The following is a 16,200-nucleotide window of genomic DNA, read 5'->3' as shown; positions in this document are numbered from 1 at the left end:
CACACACACACACACACACACACACACACACACACACACACACACACGTTAGTTGCCTCATCCTGTATGTTTCTAACTCAAAAGCAAACAAACAGCATTAAAGAGATAATTTCAGAATGGTCTGTGTTAATCTCTTATTTTCTAAACCGAAGCAAAAGAAAGGATGACTGAGAATAAAGAACCACGTGAAGAGTTTCAAAGAGCTCTTAAGAGCTACCTACATATATTGTAACATGAACCAAAACATGTTTAAATTAAGTTCTAACATTTATCAGAAAAGTGGACATGTTAAGYCCAACAAAAACAGGTAAGTTCTATAAGACACAGAAATCTGTTTTAGAGTCTTAAACCCACGTTTGATCATAAATAGGATTCAGAGTCCTCTTCAATGTGTTCGTCCTCCTCCTCCCTGTTCGGCTCTTGTCAGGCAGCAAATAAAGGCGTATGAAGGGATCTGAACCATCTTTGGTGAAAGCTATCAAGTTGCTGAAGGCAAAGAGGAAAGAAAATGTCTTTGATGCATTGCTCAGGTTACTTGTTTATTCTAGACATTGAAATATAAGGTAGAGAAACTAAGTTAATAGTAGAAAAGACAAAAAAAAACTGAACAAATTTTTAACTTAWCTAGCTGCAAGCTCATCGTCAGTCAGAACTGAACATATTTCAACAAACAGATCATTCAAGTGGATATCTACAACAGGTAAGATATTACCTATTTGTAACCTTTTGAAAGCTAAAAAGATTTGAACTATGACTTTAAAATTGAGTCTGTTGTTGCAGTTTGGAGCTCACCGGCAGGCGTGCACCACCACAACCAGTTTGTTCCTCTGAGAGCTGTGCCGAACCGTCAGCTGGATCTCACCCAGGGGGTACTGGTTGGGGGCGGAGCCACTGAAAACACACCAAMGTCAGACTGCATCACTTCAAAACAATCCATTAAATAAAAATAAAAATCACACTAATGAATGGATCACGTGACACGTGGGGTGGGTAAAGCTAAGATAAARGCAGCGGCAGAACTGAAATGAAATCTTACTTCTGCAGGTGACGAAGCCTCTGCTGAAGCTCCAGGGCGGCGGCGGGCAGAGAGATGTCKGAGGCCAGGCTGGGGGTGGACTCTCGGTGAGGAAGGTGCTTCTGGGAGCTGGAAATGCAGGCTCTCAGGTTGGTCGTGCTCTGGCGAGGGCTGGCCGAGTACGGCTCGCCGTCCGGGTCCTGCAGGGTGAGCGTGGAGGCGTGGATGGGCTGCAGCGACGTGGAAGAAGGAGGCGGCGATTCTGACGAAGACAGGCTCAGGGAGGGAACTGAGACTGTCTGCGGGACACTGGACTTCCTGACCTGGACAGACGAGGGCAGGTCTGAAGGTACCTGCTTCTCCAGGGAGAGGATCTGTGGAGACAAGTTCTCATTACTGGAAATAAAATCCTGCTCTGGATATGTGACTATTTCTGGTGTTTATCTGACAAACACCAGATAAAAATMTGAAATTAGAGCAATTTTTGTTTTCGAGCATCTATAATAGATGGTGCATTGATTATGACCCAACTGAAAAATGTTAATTCAGAATAGTTTTATATCTCATGTAGCTGCATTCATCTTTTATATTTGACCAGTGGTGATTCAGTACACCTCACACTTTAGCCTGACTRTCTATAACAGCAAAGCAATTTACTATCCACTGGTTTTAGACACTGACTAAATCTTCCTTTTAGTAATAAAAAAGTAAAACGCTTTTCCTTAATGTTTAAACTTGGTGAAATATAAAATTAACATCAGGCCTAAAAGCTATTGATTTATAACTTAGTTTCCTTGGGTAATGGCTTGGAATGCATCATCCAGAAGAAAGAATAATGAGAGTGGTTATTCTGTACGTTAGGAGAGTAGTTTATTTTTTGTCTTAAAAAGAGATAGCACAGAATAAAATAACCTGGAAAAGTTATTTTGCCTCCTAAATAAACACACTAATTTGTCAGATTGCCAAAGGTCGTTTATGACTTGCAGAAGCCCATTTTGTCTGCGTATAGAAACTTTTTAAACTCTTCTGTTTGAAAACTTGTGTAATTTGGATTTAAACTCTGACATTTCAGTAGCTTAAGTAGTTTGTTTGATTGTTTGTACGTTTAAAACCAGGGGCCCATTGAACAAAAATCAGATTTATACATTCAAGATCTCGGCAACTTGGCATAATGTTATGTCCTTACAGGCTCTGAGGTGTAAAAAAATAAAACTGAATAAGCTGAGTTTTTCTTTAACTAACAGTATAATTATATTTTAATGCAAAGTAAAAATTATGAGGGTGATATGTTCACTGGAACACCGAATAATTGTATGAAACACTGATTTCTGATTGGAGTGCTGCTCAGAAATAATACCTGATTAAGGCTGGGGGGGGTGGATTATGCATTTTCCAGACATAGTTTAATTCTATACCACAATCAATTAGAATCAGAATTCAGAATCAGAAGTGTTTATTGTCATTCACACACAGCATCAAGATGCAGTGCAGAATGAAACTGCAGTTTAGAACATCTGTCCGGAGAAACACACACACTACGACAAACACGGGGGAAYGAATGTCCACGGTCTTTCGCAACTTAGTGCGCTACCTTTTGCAGCTTAGAATACACACACAATAGGAAGGGTGAGTTAAAAAAAGAGCTTTGATCCTGTGTTTTATACAGAAACACACAAACATGCGCTCAAAAAAACTACTCTGCTTGAGTTAAAAAACCCGCGAGAGAGCAAGTCAGTCGGGGGGCTTAGGTCAGATAACACATAAAGGGGAGGTAAAATGGGACGGGTTCAGAGGAGTAGGTGACGTTGAGGGAGGGGGGGTCTGTGCTAGGCCCAACCCTGGGCCCATCCAGAGTCCAGAGTCACATGATGTTATTGTCTCTACTCAGTGCGCTAGAGTTCAGAGATTTCCTCCTCTTCAGCCAATTGAGTTCTAAGGCCGGGTCAAACGTGGGTGATGGGGGTGGGAGCGAATCCAGCTCTTAGTTGACATTCCATCCTRGGGAGGTTGAGATAAACACTGCCCTCAAGGCTGTGCCGCTGGGAGCCAGATAGATAAACCAATTGTTCTGGAACAAAGCAGCCTTGAAATTCCTGCTGCTTTTGAAGTGTCTTAACTGCAACTCTGAGGTGGCTGGAAAAAAAGCCAATCAGTCAAATTTGGGGTCATTCCTCAACTCTCACCGTCAGAAGCTAACCTAGATGTAGTCCATACATGCCGAAGGGTCGCTCCTGAGCTGTGATCCTCATCAGAATCACATCCAGTTTGTGAATTTTTCCCCCCAGCTAAGAGTCTGTATGCTACCAGGCCAGCAAAATCCTTCAAGTGCGCCCGACAGCTCTTCAAAGGCCCGATCACTGTCGGGTTGCTTCACTTTTCGATAAATCTGGAAACCTCCTCCGCTGATCAGCAGGAATCCAGTCATCCTAATCCAAATAAATAAAGATCTTCCATGTCTTCGATGGAAAGTGGTGCTGGCATATCAGATTCCAGCCCCAGGAATCAGACAAATCCAGCGGCAACCATTCCACCCAGACAGCCATGTTCCCCTCGTTCCAAAAAAAGTGTCAATTTCATTCAGAGACCAGTTGACCAAATCCATAATTCCTTTAGTTTCGGATGGAAGGTGAAAAAAAAGCTTGAAGAAGCAAAAGCAGCAAAGCAGGGAAGGGTGGGGTGCAGAGAGAGCAAAAAGCATGTCCTGCTCCTCTGAAGGTCAAGCTCAATTAACTGTGTTAGCGTTAGTTGTTATGAAAATTCTGTTTATATCAAAAATAGGTTTGACTTTGCATCAAAGTCTATCTAAACGCCTTGAAATTGGCCTCTGTCTCTTTAAGAACCTCCTACCATTTCCAACACTCCCACTTCAGCACGTTTTCACAACAATACTTCGGGGTGACCTGTGGAGAGGGAGTTCGGCTGCAGACTGAGCTCCAGGGAGGAGCTGTGTAATAGGCGGAGCTTTGTACCAGTACGCATTCAAGTAGCTTCACATGACTACCACTGGAGATTCAAGGATTTCTCAAACATACATGAATAAGTCAAGACACACATTATGACATGATGTAAAGCTCAGAATTTTTCATTTTGCAGAAGACCTTCCCCTTTAAAAATGCTTCCCTTCTAGCTCGGTTGTGACTAGGTAAGTTTCAGAGGACTACTTACCATGGAAATGTGTCTTCTCTTCTGTGCAACCAAATGAAGGATTAATTTATCCAGGATAACACAGTAAATCCCGGCCTAATCCTTGATCCTACTTTTGTGAAACAGGCCCCCGGGCAAAATACATTTTTTAATTCTTAGCAAAATGAAGAATTTGCCTCGATGTACACGAGCTCTCTAAAGGTGTTTTCAAAATTAGACAAATGGGTCAGTCATGGCACTTTTAACCAATTGATGAGCTTTTATTTTCTGTCAAACAACAGCAATTGGGTATATCTTCAGAAGTGTCTTCCCTCAGCATAGTATTAGCCACAAATAATTTAAGGAATTAAACCTGCCATTATTGAACTGTGTTTGGGCCTTMCTAAAAAAACAACAACAGCAAAAAGCAAGAGACTTAATATACATAGATCTGAGTACAGAAAAGTAATCAGTAACATAAAAAACTGCGGATGCTTTTTTAGTTTTGCTTCATCAGTAATTCAAACTGTTACTCAAAAGACATTTTCTTGCTAGTTAATCTGTGCATTTGGAGCATCTGTTCTGGCTGAAATGAATAACTTGTGAGTTTGTTTTTACCCTCAGAGCCATCTTTAGTTTGACGGTGGAGTTGGGCCCCGAGTTCTTCAGGGGAAAGCACTGAGTCAGCGTCATGTTCTCCTCCGTCAGCAGGCTACTCAAAGGCACCCTCAAGTTACCCAGCGTGCATTTGTGCTTGTCATCTTTTATCTAGTGGTAAAAAAAAAGCAAAACAAATCAAACAAGCCACTTTTTCTCTGTCATAACAGAGCGTGATTCACAAATCGTTCTCTCCAACATGGCGTTACCTCCACCTCCAGCTCCTGCCTCTTGGGATTGTGGATGAGGAAGGGGAAGCAGTCCTCCCACAGAGGTTCCCTGGTCTTGAAGCGGACCTACAAGGACAAACATTAGTTTAGAAAAACACAGAGTAGCTACAAATTAAGAGCACAACTCTGAAAATATCTGCTGTGATTTTTAACTATCATATGTTTTATCTGAGACTAGAAATAATAACCAAAAGGTTTAACTTTTAATGTAACTTACATACTTGCTTTTATGTTAACATAAAACATTTTCTCCTTAAAATATTTAATTGATTTAATAAAATGCTTTTCAAGTGTTTAAGCTTTGTGAGTTTTTGTGGTTCATTTCCATCCAAGGTGCTGCATGAATAATTTACAGCTCATTGTAGGAGAGGCGACATGGTATATTTTCCTTTTCTTCTCCTCCAAACCCATAAATTTACAGTAATTTGGAAACCAAGAATGTATCTGAGATCACACTAAATAAAGAAATGCTTACTTATTGTAACAAACTGAAAGTAAAATTCCAAACTGAAAAGGTAAAAAAATGATTCATGATTCTTTCCACAGAACTCCACTTGGAAGTGCAAACTTCCCACTTAGCAGAGAGATGTGGGCCAGCTCTGGTAATGATGGCACTTTTTATACAATGGCATGCCACAACTGGCCTAGTTGTGGTTTGATTTATGTGGTGCTGGCCCACACATGGACCACCTCCGGCACACCCCATCTGGACAACCAAGGGGCCGTCATTCCTTGTCAGATCTGGGCATTGCCTTTTGATACATGGGTCTGTTTGGACTTATTATGTGACATCTCCGTTGTTGAACTCAATGTCTGTCTGGGTCTGTGGCTCTGGTCCCCCTTATGTTTGCCTTGGGTATTGGGGGTCGGGTCTGTGGTCCTCCACAATCACTATTTAATATTCCACTGGAGAAATCTTGTATTTATATGCAGGTTCACAACCACACAAAAAAAAGATATTTGGATCCTGGGGTTTCTGACATTCACTGGATGTGTTTATTTATATGTATGTGAGTGAGTGTGTGTGTATGTAGGTATGTATGTATGCATGTATGTGTGTGTATATGTGAATGTTTGTATGCGTATGTGCCTGATTGTGTGTGATGGTCAAATGTCGGGTGTGGTGTCCTGTGTGTTATTGGTGTTCATTTCACATGTTGTATAATTTCTATCGGTTTCTCTCTTTACTGTTCTTATATTTCTCTTCTACTTTTTCTTTTTCTTTCTTACTATAGTATTATAAAAAAAAGCCACTGATGATGCAGAAATTAAGAAACTAACATTCAGTTTTGTTTTTTACTGAAGTGGCAAAAAAAAGAACTCAATGTCTGCTTTTGTATTTCTTTTATGCATAAAGCCATCTCTGTATGTCCAGTCCCTACATACAAAGAGCATTTTGTAACTTTAGATTATGGTGAATTTTTGCATTTACTTTTCCTTTTTTCACATTTACATACTTCTTTTTAAAGTGTGCTTATTTTGTCTAATTATTTTTGTGTGTTTGGCCCGTCCCTTTGCATCACTCTCTCTGGTATTTGCATTTCCCTCAGTTGGGAATCATTAACTTCCTAAACGAGGGACATACAAAGCATTCGTTTTTTTGTTCCTTTTTGAATCCCAAACAGAAAGTGAAAAAGCTGATAAACACATTTTATCTGCACTTGATATATGTATTTATATAATGCTCCCTTTAATGCCCAAATGTAATTAGACTGAGTACTACGCTTACAGAGGCATAATAACCACAGTGTGAAATGTTTGGATTCTTCAACCACTATTAAAACGTGAAAACATCCAGCAACACCAAGACTAAACATTTTTCAACATATCAGAATAAAAAATAAATGAATATATAAATAAATAAAAAATAAAATAAAATAAAAAACGGTGAGTGCAAAGCATGGATTAAATGAAATGATGTGAACGCTGATGTGATTTTAATACTCACCTTACTCTCCAGCATTTTATGACCAACAATGAACTGCACATACGGGTTAGGTTCGCTGCTGCACTTCTTGGTTGACTAAAAGACAATCAGAGCAGGAGGCGTTCAGTTCGTTGCCCACGCTGGGATACACAATTTAACGCTGGACAATGAATTCACACAACATGCGTCGTGGAGACCTAATCAAGCGCACAAAACAGAACAAGTGGTTAAAACACAAAAGACGAGTATTTAAGACAAACAGGGCTGCAGGCAAGGAGAGTTTTTGTCTTTCCTACATACTAAATTAGGAATAATTTGTTCGGTTGGCTAAGAATTGAGTTTTCCATAAAGAATAATACTCCTAATCTCTACATGCCAGAGGCCAACAACGATGAAGAAAGGCTGCCCCTTTATCCTCTTCTTCCTCATATCTGATCTGTTTCTCTCTATTAGATTAAGCTTCATATTGAGTGTTCAGGGTTAATGATGAGCAAAAACTTTAAYTGAGAAAAGCARATGGCACAAAAAATGCAGAATATACAGTATGTTACTGTACAGTAGATACACCATAAAATGAATGTTAGATCGATAAGATGAACTTAACAATCTAACACATCTAACAAAGAGGTTGGATTTTTCAGTGATTATGTTGGACTTTGCAGCATTTTTTATTAAACTGAGCTACATTTTGGGGGAAAAATGTTCCTGACATATCCTGGATATCACAAATTGAAATCTAGCTTCTTGTCTTGACAAGTCTTGACTCAGGTCGGCTGAATACAATGAAWACAATTGCACCACAAATATTTTCTTTTTTTGTTTTATACATGAAAAAAATTGTGAAACCAAAAGACGGTTTCCTTCCACTTCACATTTGTGCTCTACTTTGTGTTGGGGGAGGAGCTAAACCCACTGTGCCTAAATGCATCCATACAAAGGACTGATAAGTGCCTTCCAACCTACTAGAAGGGAGAGGAGGAGCAGTCTGGACACACTGTATGGGACCGATAACGTCCATTTAATGGACTGACAACATTCGAAGCAAGTGAAATCCCAGGAAAACACTTTTAGAACCACTTTCTGCAACAAGACAAATTCTTGAAGAGTTCAAAGGGTGAGAATTCCTTTGCACTGTATATGTCGAAAACATTTTTTTACCCCAACAAGTGCTCAGTTCAATTAAAGAAAATACTCCAAGGTCAAATACTTTGAAGGCTGTGTTTGTTACATGACAAACTGTGGCAAAGTTCAGGTTGTGTGAAGGATTTGAGGTACTTTCATGCAGCTTTACTTTAGTTTAGTGGTGTACATGATGAACAAAAGAACAAAAGATAAGAAACTAGAATATAAGAAAGCCTATATTGCTTTTATGTGTAAAATACAATTGTTTTTTTTCTTTGACATTTTATTATAAAGACAGACAAATTTTCAATTCARCTAGAAATTTGACTTTGAAGTCTGTAAGTTATTTTCTTCATCAGAAAAAAACGGGAAAAGAGAACTGGACTGCTAAGGATTTTTTTCATCACAATAACAGCATTTTTTTTCCTTTTATGAGAGTGTAAAAAAGGGTTCTATCTGTAAACCTGCTGTCAGCCACCAGGACACTAAAAGTGCTGAAAGATGAAACTACCAGGGAGAAAACCCCAAATCACTCCTGCTGTTGTGTTGCACAAAATAAAACTGACATAAGTAAGTGTATTGTTTCACCCATCCTTACACACACACACACACACACAGGAGGTGAGGGAGTGCCACGGTGTGTGAGACAATGGAAGACAATGGAAAGCTTCTTGGAAGAAAAAAAACAGACGCCGCTCTCTCTGACAATGTGCAACAGCAGATTTCTGAGTAAGGTCAACATTGTTTTGTTGCTGTGTTGCAACACACCATTCCTCTCGCTGCCATGAATGAAAATCATGAGACTCATGTTTGCTGTGACAGCTTGTCAACAGACYTGTTACTTTCCACCTCTTCCTAAACCTAACTGACTATTTAACCTGCCTTGTCTGTACATATATGGGACAAACTTGTACAGAAGAGTTAAATCACCAAATAAAAAACGTTAAAAAAAATGTCCCTTTGGGTGAACATATTCTAAATTCCTGAAAACTCCTTCCAGGATTAGTACGTTCTGATTTAGCTAACTCTGGCATGAGCGCTCCCTTGYAGCTGGGTTGTTTTGTAAGTTTTGCTATTTAGAAACTCTCAGTTCAAGTCAAAGCAAAAAACAGAGACACAAAATACATGTTATTATTATTCTTTTAGTGTAAAAATTGTTATAATTTTAGAGAAAAGGTTTGAGTGCATTATTAGATTTCTGCATGCAAGGTCACGTGTTGGAAAATGCCAAGAAACAATTCAACATTCAGGGCAAAGGCGTGCAAAACAGCGCGACCATCTTCACGCACGACGACACTGACATTTTATTAATCGTCACAATCACTCRACACTAGACGGTGCAGCCGCGACAACGAGGGTGTGATCCATGCAGACCGTTCTTCCTGCWTTTACTGTACCTTCAGGGCCTTAAAGACCGAGATTTGCTTCAACCCATCGTGTGGGAGATCTGACGGGTTGCTCTTAAAGCCGACGAGTTTTAGGGGGAAAAAAAATCACACCCACGGTTAGTTGGAACGAGTTGGTAGGGTTAAAAGGCATCACAAAAACCCAGATACATGTGTAGACATTTGTACTAAAATGATTGGAAAAGAATGAATAGATTAAAAAAAATGTCAGTGTAGATAATACTAATGACTCGTCAGAGAACCAACTTTGAAAACTGAGTAGACTTTTCAGACCTGGGCCTGACAGATCATTAGGAGCTTTGCCAGAACAGAAAACTTCCACTTCAACTTTAAAATGAGCACCATATGTGATAGAATAAAACTATAATTTTAAAAATAGAAGCAGGTAAAAGCTCCTAGGAAAGCTGCATCCTGGGGTTTTTAAGTGTTTCCTTCAGTTAATGGTTATTAGTTAATAAAGTGGGAAACTACACTAGAAGCATGCAGCTTGCACATGCTTTAAAGCCATAGTTCAGAACTTTTAAAGTTGATTTCTGTAAATAAAATAAAATAAAATTCTTAAAACAATTATCATTTTACTTGCTGCAGATTGTTCTTTAAACGGCCCTGGTTATTTGGAAGAACATAGTTTAATTTTGACCAAACTAACGAGCCAATGTATGGAGCACCAAGTGTACAGTGAAATGTTAAAAAGTGTCACTAACACATTTTCMTTATTTAGTTCACTTTCTGAGTGTAAAATCCTGGTTAAAAATATCCACTAAGAGTTTACTGTTATGTAGTTAACTGTTCTTAGATTTTGCGAACTTTTACTAAATGTTAAGTTTAAACATTAAAGGACACATGTAAATATTAAATCCTATATCTAAATATCTGAATCTAAGCGTACAAGTTAAGTCTTAAATGTTGTAGTTAGATATTGAAGTATGCATTTAAGTATTTCRGAATGAAATGCAGCCTTTGCTGTCGGTGCTCGGTTCATGTTATGATGTCATCAGCCTGCGACAAAAGCAACTGCTAATACTTGATCGCTAATGCTGCTGACGCTGCAGTTAACGCTGCTAAAGCTTCCCTACAAGACATCAAACTTGCAGTTGCGGTCGGTGTCAGAGCTGCACTTCGAACTGCCGGACCACAGGTGTCATTCATAGTGTTTTCAATTAATACATTTTGAATTTAGATTTTAAATTTGAGCTGTGGCTGCCCGATCCGTCCCGGTAGCATGATCCGTACTGTCAGCTCATTTGCACTTCAAACTGAATGATAGACTTCTGGAATGTGCTCGATTTAGGAAAAAACACTGAAAATATTTATTTCTATACTTAATTATAAATGTGTGTTACATTATATCCTGAAAACAGTTTTAATATTGAATATTGTTTGATTAATAAAATATAGATTTACAATGCGTACATATTTATTTATAATAACTTGCTAACTATTTTGTAGACAATTATGTTATAGCTCATCTTATCATCGTTTCATTTTTTTTTCCCCTGGAATAAAAATCCACAGCTGTTGCAAATGTTGCCTTTTCTAAGAAACATTGCAGGTGATGAAATGCTGAAATCCAATGAATTCTGTCATCAGTTTAGCGAAATGCTACATGCTAATAACAATGTTTCCGGGACAGTACGGATTGTGCTTCCGGTATGGATCGGGCAGCCACATGAGCTTCAGCTTTGTGAGCAGCAGTAAGTGTTGGCGCAGGTTGATGACATCATCCTGGTTAGTTACCCTGCAAAATGAGTGAATATTTGCAAAAAAATAAAAAAAAAATTCCATTCGAACATTAAATATCTTATCTTTGTAATGTATTCAGTTAAATGTAGTTTTTTATTTAAGTTTTACACAACATCCAAACTTCATTGGAACTGGGGTTGTGCATATGGGTATTTGGAAGTGCTTATAATGTCATATTTGTAAATGAGAAGTGGTTCTCAAACAGTTTACCTGGATAAATAAAGGTTACACAAATAAATAAAATAATGTTCCTTTAAATTGTTGTATTGTTTCTGTTGTGAAACTGATAGCATTGCAAACATTTTTAAAATAGTGTTGCATGAACCGCTATGCGAATTTTGCAATTGAAGGTTTTTTGAAGGTAGCAATCCATTTTGGTTTCAGTTCTACTGGAACTACCTGCTCGCTTGTGATTCCAATCAAGAGTAAACTATTTTGCCAACCTGAGGCCATTCAAAAAGCAATCTGCAACAAGCACGTCATCAATTCTTTAAATCCTTTCCACAGAACCTCACTTTAAAAGCTCAACTGTGCCTTTAAGGTAAATTCTTTAAGTTTTCCTGCTATAGTTCAAACCCATGACATCACACATTGCTAATGCTATCACCACAGAGGTGCAGAAGCACAGTTGGACTCACAAAAATGGTTCTACRCTCAGTTGTATTGCTTTCACAAAAGATTAAACCAGATGCTCTCCTCTCACTTAAGTTCCCGCAGCCTAAGCTGCCTGTGAAGACACCCTTAGGTGAAGAAGGAAAAAGAATACAGAGGAAACAGAGGCGTTATGAGAACTGAAATAACTAAACTGTGAATTTTTGATCCAGTTGCATTGTTCCAAAATGAAAAGATTAAAGGCTGTTTGCTGACTCTAGGTAAGTTTAATTGTTTTATTTGCTTCAAAAACTTTTAAAGCCTCAAGAGATAAACTCAAAGATGGCTACAGGTTTTAGAGATTTAAGGTTTGCATCTAACAGCAGCAAATCTCTTGCTGTGAGATGAACAAAATGAGCTGAAAGCACTTGCTATCAAATTTCTCAGTAAATTGGACGATCGGGTTTRAAAGGTGAGACACCCTGAGGTGTGGTCGACACAGAAAATTAATCTGGAGAAAATAGAGGTTTTCTGTCACAGTATGTTCAAATATACAATAAAGTCACCTAGCATATTTTTCAGGATTCAAACTAATGCAATTATAGAGACATTTAACTGGGAAAATGTCTTAAATTTAATAGAAACTTTGTATCCACAGGCATGCAGGAACGTTTTGAAACAAAAATAAAAGAAAGTTTCTGATAATAGCCTGTTACTTTCTGTAGTTTAGGGGGGAAAAACACAGAAACTAAACAAATCTGATCTTGTTGTTGGGTTCACATTGAGGTCAAAGTATGTGAAAACAAAATCAATGAACATGGGAAGTAAAAAGCCTTAAAGAAATGACTCAACAACAGTAACGCAAAGAACTAAAGACCAAATCAATAATTCTTATTTAAAAAAGTATCACCCTGACATTTCGGCAAAAACTGGTCCAGGTGACTGTAGGAAGTAGGTGTCAGATGGAGAACAAAAAGCCTACATGAGCGAAATGCCACCTTGTTTCAGAAGCTGAGGCATCAAAATGACAGGAACACTGCAGAATCTTACAGGGAGGTTTTTAGCTGAGTCCAGATAGACCACCAGCAGAGCTGACGACAGGCCATCACTGCTCGGGCTTCTGTCCGCGCGCACATTTCGCAGCACCTGATTGGACAAAGAGATGTTTCAAGCCAATTATCACCAGTAAATGCAGGAAACAGCAGCACACAATGAGATCAGCGATACCTGGTCCAGCTTCTCTGGAGTGGAGAACAGAGAAAGCCACTCCAATTTTAGGTGGAGTTTTCCTGTAAGYGCTTCTTCAAGTTCAAACCACTGCAACAATGAAGCAAAACTGGGTTCAGTTTGAAGTTGGAGTAAAAGAAAATCAGATTTATTTTTGTTTTTATAGGTTTGAGAACTGTTTTCAAAGCCTTTATAATGTTGCTCAAAAAAAACCTGCTCAATGATGTGACAAGGGTTAAAAAAAACCTTAAAAACAGGACTGTTGTGTAAATGAAACTAAAAAATGTGATTTTTAATTAAAGGTAGTGCTGATCGAAGTGTTGACTTCTATTACACAGAAAGCTTTTTCTCTCCCTCAGACTGTCGTTCACATGAACACAAACATAAATCTGCACTTTTTATTTGTGAGGCAGGGATTGAATTGCCATGACCAGAGAAGCAATGCTCATTAGTGTTTCAAGGAAACACACAACAGCAGTGCAAGCTTTAAAAGGAGGAGGGAGTGGGTGTCTCAAAGCGCAGTCTGCTAGCAAACAGAAGCAAAAGTCTGTAAAAATACAAAGTAAAAAAAAATTACTTGTTAAAATGTCTGAGGGAGAGAATATCTGCAAAGCTTTATATTAACTTTACATTAACTCAGAAGAATTGATGACATCAAACGACACGTAGAAGAAAAAAAAACAGCTTTGGAAAAGCAGCAGCGGGCACAAAAACAAACATGTTTTTGTTTTATTTCAGGGACAGGCTGGTTTCTGAGACTAAAACTACAAATGACTTCATAATGAAATAAGTTGAACACAGAWATATACTAGCTTAAAGATAGATAAACAAATATTGTTTAAACCGCTATTATCAATTAAATGCTAATTTTTAATTTGGGGTCTCTCTGTGTGGAGTTTGCATGTTCTCATGTTTCTCCAGGTACTCCRGTTTCCTCCCACAGTCCAAATACATGCATTCTAGTTTTCAAGCCCAGACCTAACTTACAGAAGAGATTTGTGATCGCAGTGGGATTTGACTGGTTAAATAAAGGTAAATAAAAGATCCACGTAAATAAAACTGAAGTCTGGATTGGTTTGGTGCATTGTTTGTTAAGGGGCTTGTGCTAAAAAAACAACAGCCAAAAATTGTCACATTTAGCTTCAAAAAACGTTTGAGTGTGGATTTTTTAAAGTCACCTTTTACCACATTTAAATAGTTAATTCTAAATGTTAAATCTAAATATTAAATGTTATATCTAAATATTCACTGAAACTAAATATTTAGCTAATATGCAAATCCACACTGCCTGTGACAGGAAGTGTCAAAATAAAAGCATGACTGTGTTTATAAAAGAATATGTCTAAGATGTTTCATTAAATAGGTTTTTGTAGACATTTATTGTCACAAAAATGTATCGATTCCCCCAATATGTTTCTTCATAAGATGATTATTCTATAAAGACAGTCAAACTTTTATTTTGGCRCTTCCGGCTACTTTTTCAAATAATGTTTGAAGCTAAATGTGACAAATAAACGTGCACTGTTGTTTTTAGAACAAGCAACTTTACAACTGGCATTGTAAATGTGTGCGTTGGAAGTRTAAGTGTTTCTGAACGAATTAACTCTAAAAGAGACAAAAGTGTGTTACCTCATCAACCTTCTGCTCTTTGTGTAGCTCAGTCAAATCAATCATCAGGCTGCAAATAATGATAAATGCAGTAATTAGCTGAATCCATTTGACAAACAGTAAACAGAAAAATCAAGCCAATTAATCAAAACAGCGGGGTCCAGATATCGACCTGCTGCTCTACAATCCATTGAATTTGCCCTTGAGAAGGGAACTGTGGGATAATCGCTCTGCAAAGAATATTAACTCGGAGCTGCGTTGATGCATTTGTGTGTCATCCGTCAGCAGCACTGCTGAGGTGCAACAAGTCCAGTTTCCTTTGAGAAATGTGTAATAAGATCACAGCAGGGCAGTAAATAAGACTTACCTTCCGAGGAAATCATCCTTGTCTGGATCCTCATCAAACAGCTCAATCTCAAGGTGTTGACCAGAGGGCTCGTACAGCAGAGCCTGAGGAATAAAAGAAAAACAATCTGACCATCAGCAAATTGATTTAGAGAAGTCGTTTAAGACTYGGTGAAAATTAGAACCTGATTATTAGTGAGCAACCTGCAGAGGGAACTAATAACATAAGATAAATCAATAGCTAATATCGCTTTGAAAAAAAAAACTGAACTAATCGTTCACTTCTTTTGTTTGTGATCCTAAACGTTTTACCTCATAAACTTCGTTCCACTTGGGATGGAGGCTCTCTTTTATTGTTTTGCTGTGAAACAGTTGGTTGCCGACCTGCAGGACACCGTAAGGGTCGGACTTGCCCTTGATCAGCCCTCCCAGAAACTGATCTTTTCCTTCCAGATCCTGGGCCTCCAGGAAGTGAATCCTTAGGACTCCCTGAGAAAACGAGTGCAAATTATTTGTTTAGTAATCAATGTCGGAGACGCATTAAAAGCTATAAAAAGAACAGCTGCGCAAGACTGAAGAGAGTTTTTTTTAACCTTGTAAATCCAACTCAGTTTAACTTAGATTAAAATGATTAAAGTAACACACATGGAATACAAAATCAATCAGAAAAAAAAAACATTTCACTTCCTAAGATCCAGCAGAGAGCTCCTAGAGCTGATGCAACAAGACCGAAATCCTGCTTCAAACATGAAATTTAAAAAGTCAGAAATTAAATAAATAAAATAAAACATGACATTCCTCAGTTGTACCATTTGATCTGCTTTGTTGTTGTACTTTTTAACAAAACGAAATGATTAAAAATACAGCTTTTTAACTATTTGTTAATAAATAAGCAGGTGTACATTTCCAATGAACAGTTTTTCCTTCAGTCAACTAATCAGTTTAATAATTACAGATTACATGAAAGACCAGTTTACTTACTATAAAAATGCAAACGCATAAACACAAAAAGCCTGAACTCTGTTTTRTCTTGTTGCCATGGATACAAGTTTTAGTGACAAAGCCTTGACTTTATTTTTTTWAAGTGGTTCTATTATTCTGTCAGTTTTGAGAATTGCCTTCAAAAATGTTAGCAGCGATTTTATTTTATTATTTATTTTTAATTTAGAGTGAATGAAGAACACACATTTGACTATAAACAGCCTT

At 38.0% G+C, this 16,200-nt stretch overlaps 1 protein-coding gene across 3 annotated transcripts in view; it reads right to left on the bottom strand.

The window, feature by feature from the left end:
* Window positions 1–354: 354 nt before the first annotated feature.
* Window positions 355–16,200, bottom strand: part of esyt2b (extended synaptotagmin-like protein 2b) — a gene marked incomplete at its 3' end in the record, with an annotated part of 48,349 nt that continues 32,503 nt past the window's right edge. The window contains 12 exon segments of one of the 3 annotated variants that reach the window (XM_014013332.1): window positions 355–486; window positions 793–891; window positions 1,037–1,389; window positions 4,757–4,906; window positions 5,005–5,091; window positions 6,974–7,048; window positions 11,862–11,963; window positions 12,865–12,960; window positions 13,042–13,131; window positions 14,671–14,719; window positions 15,017–15,099; window positions 15,307–15,483. In XM_014013332.1, coding sequence (XP_013868786.1) covers window positions 355–486; window positions 793–891; window positions 1,037–1,389; window positions 4,757–4,906; window positions 5,005–5,091; window positions 6,974–7,048; window positions 11,862–11,963; window positions 12,865–12,960; window positions 13,042–13,131; window positions 14,671–14,719; window positions 15,017–15,099; window positions 15,307–15,483 — 1,493 coding nt within the window. 3 annotated transcript variants of the gene reach the window in all.

This window comes from Austrofundulus limnaeus, unplaced genomic scaffold (genome assembly GCF_001266775.1).
Source record: "Austrofundulus limnaeus strain Quisiro unplaced genomic scaffold, Austrofundulus_limnaeus-1.0 Scaffold100, whole genome shotgun sequence".
NCBI classification, from domain to species: domain Eukaryota; kingdom Metazoa; phylum Chordata; class Actinopteri; order Cyprinodontiformes; family Rivulidae; genus Austrofundulus; species Austrofundulus limnaeus.
This window is presented reverse-complemented; position numbering and strand designations above follow the sequence as displayed.